This window comes from Phyllobates terribilis, unplaced genomic scaffold, assembly GCF_046119375.1.
Source record: "Phyllobates terribilis strain yellow unplaced genomic scaffold, ASM4611937v1 Scaffold_5__5_contigs__length_657084704, whole genome shotgun sequence".
Lineage (NCBI taxonomy): Eukaryota > Metazoa > Chordata > Amphibia > Anura > Dendrobatidae > Phyllobates > Phyllobates terribilis.
The window spans coordinates 379896720-379907845 of record NW_027362765.1 but is presented as its reverse complement, the minus strand read 5'-3'; the positions used below and the strand labels follow the sequence as shown (position 1 = coordinate 379907845).

The 11126-nt window shown below is 44.3% G+C and overlaps 1 protein-coding gene across 2 annotated transcripts in view; it reads right to left on the bottom strand.

Moving 5' to 3' along the window:
• Nucleotides 1-1843: 1843 nt before the first annotated feature.
• The window catches only part of TAPBPL (TAP binding protein like), a 43178-nt gene continuing 33895 nt past the window's right edge, over nt 1844-11126 (bottom strand). For both annotated transcript variants that reach the window (XM_073684898.1, XM_073684897.1), the window contains exons 5-6: nt 10818-11117; nt 1844-9129 (exon numbers count right to left, since the gene is read on the bottom strand). In XM_073684898.1, the coding sequence (XP_073540999.1) occupies nt 9014-9129; nt 10818-11117 (416 nt within the window). In that variant the 3' untranslated portion in view covers nt 1844-9013. The remainder of the gene's footprint in view (nt 9130-10817; nt 11118-11126) is intronic.

Below are 11126 nucleotides of genomic sequence, written 5' to 3'. Positions count from 1 at the left end.
GACGCCATGTTGCGTTTGGGGCGCTACTGATGTGCCTAAATAGTGGAAACCCCCCACAACTGACACCATTTTGGAAACTAGACCCCTCAGGGAACTTATCTAGATGTGTGGTGACCACCCTGAACCCCCAGGTTCTTCACAGAAGTTTATAACTTAGAGTCCTGAAAATAAATAAATAAAACTTTTTCCACAAAAATTATCTTTTAGCCACAATTTTTTTATTTTCACAAGGGTAAGAGGAGAAAATGGACCCCAAAAACTGTTGTTCAATTTCTCCTGAGTATGTCAATACCCCATATGTGGGGAAAGAACACTGTTTGGTCGCACGGCAGGGTTCAGAATGGAAGGAGCACTGTGTGACCTTTTGAACGCAAAATTCTCGAGAACGGATGCCATGTCGCGTTTAGAGAGCCCCGGATGCTCCTAAACAGTGGAAACCCCCACAAGTGACCCCATTTTGGAAACTAGACCCCTCAAGGATTTTATCAAGGGGTATAGTGGACATTTTGAACCCAGAGGTACGACACAGAATTTGATAACATTAGGTCATCATATTGAATATGTTGTCATTAGTCTTGAGCGCAAGTGCTCGCTACTTGAGTTTGCTTAGGGTACTCTGGTATGCACCAAGTATCACGGGTGCTTGAGTGACATGCTCGAGTCCCTGCCCGCATGTTTCACAGTTGTTAGACACCCAAAAAAAAACATGTGGTGATTGCTTGTGCATGGCAGTCAATTCTCGCATGTTTTTTTTTGGCTGTATAACAGCCGTGAAACGTATGGGACGGAGACTCGAGCATGTCACTCGAGCATCCGCGATACTCAGGGCATACCCGAGCACCCGATGCAAACTCAAGTAGTGAGCACTTGCTCTCAACACTGGTCGCCATATTGTCATCATTTTTTTTTCTTTACTTTTGAAAAAATCCCAACCCCATCACAAACCTAAACCCAACCCTAATACAACCATAACCCTAACACAACCGTAACCCTAACAGTACAACCCTAACCCTAGCACAACCCTAATCCTAGCACAACCATAACCCTAGAGTTTATTTTTTAAACCGTTCCTCATGCGGTATAAGTGATTCAACGACTTTATTCTTTGGGTCGGTGTGATAATAGCGATACCAGTTTCATATCGGGTTTTTATGTTTGGCAGCTGTAACACACTAAAAGTTTTTGCAATAATTTTTCCAGATTTTGGCCAACAGAGTCATCTAAGGGCTTGTTTGTTGCAGGACAAGTTGACGTTTTTATTGGTACAATTTTCTGGCATGTGACATTTTTTGATCGCTTTTTATTCCGATTTTTGGGAGGCAGAATACACTAAAAGCAACAATTCAGGAATTGTTTTTTTATTTTTTTTTATGCCGTTCTACGTGTGGTAAAATTTATAAGGTAGCTTTATTCTTCAGGTCAGTACGTTTACAGCGATACTACATTTATATCATTTTTTATGTTTTGGCGCTTTTACACAATGTAAACTATTTTATAGAAAAAATAATTTTTTTTGCATCGCTTTATTCTGAGAGCTATAACTTTTTTATTTTTCGGCTGATGAAGCTGTATGGTGGCTTGTTTTTTTGCGGGACAAGATGACGTTTTCATCGGTACCATTTTTATTTATATTCCTCTTTTTAATTGCGTTTTATTATATTTTTTGTTTGGCGGTATGATGATAAAGCTTCGTTTTTTATTTTAATTTTTTACAGTGTTCACTAAAGGGGTTAACTAATGGGACAGCTTTATAGGTCAGGTCGTTCCAAACGCGGCAATACCAAATATGTGTACTTTTATTGTTTTTTTTGTTTTTTTTTTCATAATAATATTTATTTATGGGTACAATATATTTTTATTTTTTTGGATTCTTTTTTCTTTTTTATATATATTTTTACCATTTTTTTTTCCACTTTCTGACACTTTTTTCACTTTTACACTTTGTTCCACTATGGGACTTTCATTTTTTGCAGGCTGATCGCTTGCATAGCCCAGGGATGGAGCAACATCTCTGTGCTATGCAGGCTGTCAGCCCTGCACTGGCACAAGTTAGATAGATCGTGGCATGATCTACCTAACTTCCTGATGCCTGGTGACCCGGATGTCATCATGACAACATTGGGTCATCATGGCAACGATCGGGACCACGCGCACACAGCGCGGGGTCTCCGATCCAAGGTAAGAGGGGCGCTCTTACATCTGCTTGCCCCGGAAATGCTGTGATCGATTTCGATTGCAGCATTTTGGGGGTTAATATGCCGGGAGCGGTGCGGGACCACTCCTGGCACATAGTACCGGGTGTCAGCTGTTAGAATCAGCTGACACCCGGTGGTGATCACGCCAGCACAGCGTCTGTGCGGGCGCGATCGCCAGGGCGTAATAATCCGTACCTGATCATTAATGCCCAGGGTGCAGATACGTATTATTATGCCCTGCGTCAGAATGGGGTTATAGGCATAGTGATCTTAGTGAATGTAAACTTTTGACTTTGCAGTAAGTAATAAAAATGCCTTAAAACATTCTCTCTCTCTCATTATTCTGGCATTTGGCAAATATTAAAAATTATGGTAATCCTAATTGACCTAAAACGGGAAAGGTTTATTCTGATTTCATGTGAGATATTGAGAAAAACATGCAGATGTGTCTTTTTATATAGTGTATGGAAACTTCTGGTTTCAGCTGTATCTATCCACAGTGGCTTGTAGTTCTTTCTGTCTTACTCTAGGCTTTTGAAAAGATGGATTTAATCGACAACACAACAGCAACAGATCCAAAAACAAATAAAAACAGAAAACTTTTGAGAAATATTAGATTTAATGATCAATCATGGCACTTAATTCCCTAAGAACACATGGATGTATGCCATCTATCACCAGTGACTTGTCTATTTTAGAATCTTTAGAATGGTTATACACTTTTTCTTGTTACACCAGGTCTTAAAATTGTTTAACTGATGTGACAAAGTCACTGGTAAGGTGATAGAGGGAAGATATGTTTCACGGAGGCTATTAGCTTCCGTGAATTGAAAACTTGAAGCGTGCTCCAGCATGTTATTTTGCTGAGAGGGTTAAACCTCCATAGTAAAAGGGAGTGTTTTTTGTGAATGGCCATTGTGAAGGGTGAGAGGCCATTCACCATATCTCCACTTCAGGGTGTGGTCTGGGGGAGTTTAAATACTCGGCCAGCTGAGGCATTCAGAGTTCAGTGTCTGGGAAAGCTAGCTCCAAAAGGGAGCTTGCGTTTGTTTCTGAACTATATGGAGTTGCTGAACACTCAGCAGGCAGATCCCTGATACTACAAAGACTGTGTTTTTCTGTTACCATTTTTGCTTTGTTTTTCCTGTTTTGTCCAGTGGGCTGTGTTTATTTTCATGGACTAAATGTTGGTTTATGCCACATTAATAATAAACCAACAAAAGATTTAAAGAGAGAACGTACCCGTGTCGCCCTCCTTGTGCAGCTGAGTGAGCTATCTACCACAAGTGGCGGTAGAAGTGCCAGGAGGCAAGTGTAACGGCTGAGGACAAACCTCATGTCCTGGGTAAAGGCGGCCATAAGCCAGGAAATGAAGACAGACAGTATGGAGGACCTGGTCAAGCATCTTGTGCTAGCACAGCAGGAGACAAGCAAGCTGCTATTGCAGCAGATCCATCAACAGCAGCAACACCAATAAGACCAGCTCAGACAGCAGCAGGAGATGGAGTTACTTGCAGAGGCGGTGCGTGGGAGGCCGGCAGCTCCTTCCCCAACTCCAGGTGATAACTTGTACGTCTGGAAAGCGGTAAGACGAGCAATGCAAAAAATGACCCCGAGGTATGATGTGGAAGCATTTTTGACCATGTTTGAGCGGGTGGCAAAGTGGGAGAAGCTACCGCCGGAGCAGTGGTCGGAGGTCATCGCCCCCTATCTGACTGGTAAGCCCCAAAAGGCTTATTACAGCCTGGCCTTGCAAGATGCCCAGGAATATCGTAAACTTAAAACTGAAATACTGGCACGTGCTGGAGTGACTATGTCAGTCAGAACCCAAAGGGTTCACTACTGGCCGTATTGCGGTGATAAACCCCCTCTTGTGCAGAAGTGGTTGCAGCCAGCTTCCTCCACCCCTGCCCAGATGGTAGAACGGGTCGTGATGGACAGATTTATTCACTCCCTCCCTAGGCCCGTGCAGACCTGGGTTGCACAGGGAGACCCTTGAATGCGTACAGCCTCGTAGAAAGGTACCAGGTGGTCGAGAGGTCCCTAAGGAAGCCGGGAGGTGCTGCATTTCCATACTGGGAATCCCAAAAGAGGGGTATTAGAGCCACCACTGAGGAGAGTCCGAGGTCCCAAGGGGTCGCTGAGGGTCTGCCAAAAGCCGCTGGGAAAGACTTGATCTGCTGGAGGTGTCACGGTCCTGGACACATAGCCGCCCGATGTCCTCTGAACAAATGGACTGGAGCATAGGAAGGTGGTCCTCATACTATGTCTATCCAGCCTGCAGTGTGGACTATCAGCCCGGTGAGGGGCCACAGTCATGTCCCCTGACCATAAATGGGGTACTGGTGTCGGGACTTTTGGACTCGGGGAGTTTGGTAACTCTGGTAAGGGCCACACTCCCCCACCAGTTGATCCCTGGGAAACACGTGGGCGTACACTGTATCCACAGGGATGCCAAGGACTACCCCGTTGCCCAAGTGACCATAAAAACGAACCATTGTACTAAGTCCCATGAGGTCGGGGTAGTCAGAGACTTGTTACACCCAGTCATAATCGAGCAGGACTTCCGGCTGCTCTCGGACTTGTGGGGAAAAGCGGAGGTGCCCACTAGCTCAGACCAGAGCCGGTTCGTCCATGAAGAATCCCCATTACAGCCAGAGGTGGATGAGTTACCCCTGTGTGTCCTTGCTGGTGACAAGGACGAGACAGTGACCTATGAGGATGAGATTTCAGAATTGGGAGTTTCTGGGGGGGAATTTTGGGACTGCCCAAATAGAGGACCTTACGTTAAAAGGGGCATGGGAAAATGTGACGGTGATAAATGAGGTTGCCCAGGAGCCGGGGGCTGACACCAGGTTTCCTTATTTTTCAGTCAATGAGGATTTGCTATATCAGATCACTAAACAGAGAGGGGAAGTGTTAGAACAGCTGTTAGTACCAGGGCCATATAGGCGTAGGGTACTAGACCTAGCCCATTCTCATGTCTTGGGTGGGCATCTGGGCGTAGACAAAGATTTTACTGGCCTGGGTGTCACCGGGAGGTGGTCAACTATTGTTGGTACTGTCCTATGTGTCGGTTAACTGCTCCTGTATCCCACTTCTTTAGTCTCCTGGTCCCGTTATCCATTATAGAGGTCCCGTTTGACCGAATTGCTATGGACCTTGTAGGGCCCTTAGTTAAGTCTGCCAGGGGTCACCAATACATCCTGGTGGTGCTGGACTACATGACACGGTACCCGGAGACGGTACCACTGAGAAACTCCCCTGCACGGAGTATAACGCGAGAACTAGTCCATTTATTCTCCCGGGCGGGCCTGCCAAAGGAGATCCTGACAGACCAGGGAACTCCTTTCATGTCGAAAGTGATGAGGGAGTTGTGTAAGGCTTTCCAGATTACACAATTCAGGACGTCTGTGTACCATCCATAGACAGACGGTCTGGTGGAGAGGTTCAACAAGACCCTAAAATCCATGCTTAAAAAGGTCATGGAGAAGGATGGCCGAAACTGGGATTGCAGACTCCCCTACCTGCTATTCTCCATTAAGGAAGTTCCCCAGGCCTCTACGGTGTTCTCACCCTTCGAGTTGCTTTACGGACGGCACCCTTGGTGACTGGTGGATACTGCGAAGGAGACCTGGAAAGCCGAGGTAACACCCCACCAGAGCGTCATCGAGCATGTGGCCCAGATGCAAGACCAGATCGCGAGCGTGAGGGAGAGCTTCCTTCAAGCCCAAAACGCCTAGGCAAGGGTCTACAATTGGTCAGCAAGACTGAGACAATTTAGCCCTGGTGACCGGGTGCTGGTGTTGATCCCCACGGTGGAGAGCAAATTCCTAGCCTAGTGGCAAGGGCCATACGAGGTGGTCCAGCAGTTGTGTGAGGTCAACTACAAGGTCCACCAACCAGGGAGAAGAAAGCCGTATCAAGTGTACCCCATTAACCTGCTCAAACCTTGGCAAGACAGAGAACCAATGGAAGCCACGTGCCTGGGGGCCCATTCCTAAGCCCGAGTCGAGGATGTCACAGTGGCAGAGACACTGTCACCAGCTCAGAAGCAACAGTGCAGAGAGCTGCTTCAGCGGAAACGGGACCTGTTTTCGGAGCTGCCAGGATGTACACAGGTGGTCGAGCATGAAATCTTGACGGAGCCACATGTGAGAATGAATCAAAGGCCATATCGGAATTCTGAAGCGCAACGCGAGGTGATCTCCAAAGAGGTGAGGAGAATGTTGAGCCTGGGCGTTATCGAAGAGTCAAAGAGCGGCTGGTCCAGTCCCATTATCCTGGTGCCGAAGCCGGATGGAGAATAGCGGTTCTGTAATGATTACAGGAAGATGAATGAGGTGTGAAAGTTCAACGCGTATCTGATGCCCCGCGTCGATTAACTTATTGATAGGCTAGGGTCAGCCAGATATATCACCACCCTGGACCTAACGAAAAGGTACTGGCAGATTCTCTTGTCCCCAAGTGCCAAGGAGAAGACGAACTTCTCTACTCCTGACGGGTGCTTTCAGTACACCAGGATGTCGTTCGGTCTGCATGGAGCCTCAGCTACCTTCCAGTGGGCCATGGACCGGATCCTAGTCTCTCATAAGAAGTACGCCGCAGCTTACCTGGATGACATAATATTCAGCCTGGATTTGGGAAGTCATTTACAGACGGTCCAGGCAGTACTGGATGCGCTAAGGAAGGCGGGGTTTACGATAAACCCAAAAAAGTGCGCCATGGGGAAACAAGAGGCAAAATACTTTGGCTACATCGTTAAAAGGAGTGAAATAAAGCAGCAGGTAAATAAGGTGGAGGCTATCCGAAATTGTCCACAACCGAACTCCAAGTAGCAAGTTCGGGCGTTTATAGGAATTATGGGGTATTATCTGCGATTTATCCCAAATTTCACCAGGATAGCCACCCCCCTGACTGATCTTTTAAGGGCACAAAGTCATCAGTGGCCAAGTGGTCCCCTGAAGCGGAGATGGCATTCTAGGAGTTGACGCTCACCCTATGTAAACAGCCAGTCTTAGTAGCACCTGACTTCACTAAGGAGTTCGTGGTGCAGACGGACACCTCCGAGGTCGGTTTGGGATCTCTGTTATCCCAGGACATAGATGGGGACGAACATCCAGTCCTATTCCTAAGTAGGAAACTCTCCTCCTGTGAAAAGAACTATGCCATCGTAGAGAAGGAGTGCCTGGCCATCAAATGGGCCATTGAGACACTAAGATACTACCTGTTAGGCCGAAAGTTCAGGCTAGTGTCCAATCATGTGCCCCTGAGGTGGATGAGGGAAAGGAAAGGGAAGAATGCCCGGGTGACTAGGTGGTTTCTAGCGCTTCAGGACTTTAATTTTTATGAGAAGCACAGGCCAGGGAAACTACATAGTAATGCAGATGCCCTGTCCAGACTTCCCTGCTTGTGAAGGTGCCAAAACCCCCGACTTTGGGCACAGGGGGGAGATATGTGACAAAGTCACTGGTAAGGTGATAGAGGACAGATACGTTTCACGGAGGCTATTAGCTTCCGTTAATTGAAACCATGAAGTGTGCTCCAGCATGTTATTTTGCTGAGAGGGTTAAACCTCCATAGTAAACGGGAGTGGATTCTGTGAATGGCCATTGTAAAGGGTAGGAGGCCATTCACCATATCTCCACCTCATGGTGCGGTCTGGGGGAGTTTAAATACTCAGCCTGCTGAGACATTCAGAGTTCAGTGTCTGGAGAAGTAAGCTACAGAAGGGAGCCTGTGTTTGTTTGTTTCTGAACCATATGGAGAACTCTCAGCAGGCAGATCCCTGCTACTACAAAGACTGTGTTTTTCTGTTGCCATTTTTGCTTCGTTTTTCCTGTTTTGCCCAGTGGGCTGTGTTTATTTTCATGGACTAAATGTTGGTTTATGCCACATTAATAATAAGCCAGCAAAACATTTAAAGAGACAGCATACCTGTGTCTACCTCCATGTGCAGCTGAGTGAGTGATCTACCACACTGAATAGACAAGATCCTTTAGAAGCTGCTAAGCTGTTTATTGATGGTTTCTTAGTGACAACAGATTTTTTTTCGGTACAAACAAATGAAAACACCAACATTTACAAAAACGTGGATATGATATTACTTGACTGCAGAGCCAATGTAAGGCAATGGTTTAGAGTAATATTAGACATAATGGTCTGTCTACTGCCTAATTCCCTAAGAGCTTAGGGGTGTATGTCAAATAATGACAGTGATTTGTCTAGTCTAGTCGAATATTTTTAAGGTAGTTATACAATTTTCTTGTTAAACTGGGTCATTCAAAAGTTAAAATAAATAAATGTACAAGATCTTTCAGAAGCAGCCAACCTGCTTATTGATGGTTTCCCAGTAGAAACATTTTTTTGTATGAAAACATCAAAAATTACAAAGATATGGATATAACATTATTTGACATCAGATCCACAGTAAGGCAAAGGTTTAGAATGATAGTAAGCATAATGGTCCGTCTATCAATGGTACTTAATTCCCTAAGAGCACAGGGGTGAATGCCATCTAAGTCCAGTGATTTGTCAATTTTAATCTTTTTTAAGATGGTTATACACCTTTCCCTATCATACACTAGGTCTTAAAGTGGTGGAATTAAATAGACAAGATTTTTAAGAAGATGCTAACCTGCTTATTGATGGTTTCCAAGTAGCAACAGATTTTCTTTCTGCACAAACCATTGAAAACACCAAAGCGTAGAATTACGAAGATGAACCAATGTGAGGCAGATTCACTTTGATTTTCTAACTTTTACCAATATATACAAACAAAACTTGTCCCTATGATAGTCCTTATTGGCTTGTGATCATTATACAGTTTTTTTCTTCTCTCGTTCATATTTTTTCCATAGTAATAGAGGAATGCTGAGGATCACAATGGCCACGATCACAATGGGGAGAAACACTGCATAGGGCAAATCAGTTTCTGGGAAGAAAAAAGACAATGAAAGAATTAGTTTCTGAACCTTTGTTATCTCATCTGCATAAATAAATTCTATGTTGATCTTTTGTCTCTTCTCCAGTCCTTTTGTTAGAAAGATCCCCCCCGAACGATACTGATTGGACCCCCTGTGATCAGTTGCAATCAGAGGAACCCAGGAGAAAGTAATTAGTTTGCCTACAGCTCCACCACAGGAGAAATGAAGTATTGCACAGTTTTCACTGCCATCAATAAGCTTTGATGTGCTGGGTCCTCCAGGGAGAGAAATTATCTTTGTAGCTGTTTTTAGCTTCAGGTAATAGATGAAAAGTCCAGAATGGGAAAACCCTCTCACTGAATTACCCCAAATTACCAATAGGATATTAAAACATAAATTCAAGCTGAAATTTATAATTTATGTAAATGCAAAATACATAGTTATTTATTGGACTCCCAGGAGAAAAATGTGCTGCTTACCTTAAGGGAGGATCGGATACGACTTATAAGATCCTTTTTACCCTCAATATTACAGTGAAATTCTTTTAATATGGCATCTAATATTTAAAAAATTCTGATAGTCTGACACTCATTTGTACTAAACTTTTTTCTTAATTTAATTATCCTCCAGGCATTGCAAAGTTATGCATTCTTTTAATATACTTCACAACTTTATTTTGCTTCCTTTCCCCCAAATACCATGCTGCAGTATTATTTCAAAGTCCAGTTCATGTTCCTTTAGAAGCTGCTTTTAACTGCTGCTCAGTAAAAGTCCATACAATATATTCAGTCTGTGTAAAGGAGTTCCGCTGACTAAGAAGAGGGGTGGGGAGCAGAGAGGCTCAGATAAGGGGAGTCCAGTACACAAACTGTTACAATATAGTGTATGGATTTTTTCTGAGCAGCAGTTGAAAGCATCTTCTAAAGGATCATGAACTGGACATTAAAACAGAAGAGGAAGCAAAATAGGGTATTTTACAAAAATTCATAACTTTTCAATATCTGGAGGATAAAAAAAAGGATTAGTTACCCTTTCATTTTTATTGAGGGATTTCCAAACAGGTTGGCACCAACTTTGAGAACAGCAAAATGCCTCCACCCGTATTCTTACTGTCCAGGAAACCTATGGGTCAGTCACATGTCCAAGATTTTCCGTGGATGAAGTTGTCTGGGCAAAATCACGGAGACATGTCCGATTTTGATCCGAGCATCTGATCGCGGATGCCATCCTAGTGTGGTCTGATTTTGACAGACTGTTAAAATCGAATGTTAAAACAATAGAGAAACTTTTTTTTACGTACGAGAAAAACTGATGAAACTCTGACCGAAATCACTGAAGAAGCTCAGTCAGTTTTTGTAATACGTGAAAAAGCGGACATGTGAATGAGCCCTAATAGAGAGCAAAAAGTCCTGTTTCCCTATACACAGACATGATGTTTGCCAGCAGCTACCACTAGGGGGAGCTCACTGTATAGTTGTATACTACAATGAATCCATGTGTTGTGAGCTCCCCCTAGTGGTGGCAGAAAGACTTAGAATTTTAGTTTAGATGGTTAAGACAGGGATTTTCAGACCGTGGGACCCCATTTCAAGTGCTTAACAAAAAAAATCAGTTATAACGCTGCCCTGATTTAAAAAAAATAAAGTTATGGCAGTATACTTTGATTATTGCCCCGGCTTTACAGTGTTTTACTTACCTTCAGGAAGAACATTAACCTCTATCATTATTGGGTCAGCAATGGAGACGTGGGACACGGTACACGTATAAGTATCAGGGGAAGCACCCGGCTGAGGAATTGGAACTTCAAGGAAGCTGCTGACACTGTAGGTCCCGTCATTATTTCTCCGATGACTGGAGGTAATTGGGGAGACGTGGGTTAATGGGGAGCCGTTGAGCAGCCAGGACACCTCCACGTCCAGTGGGTAGTATCGGTCAGTGTGGCAAGTCACGGTGGTCTTTGGTTTTCCACTCACAGAAGCTGTAACCTGAGGTGGCTCTACGGAGA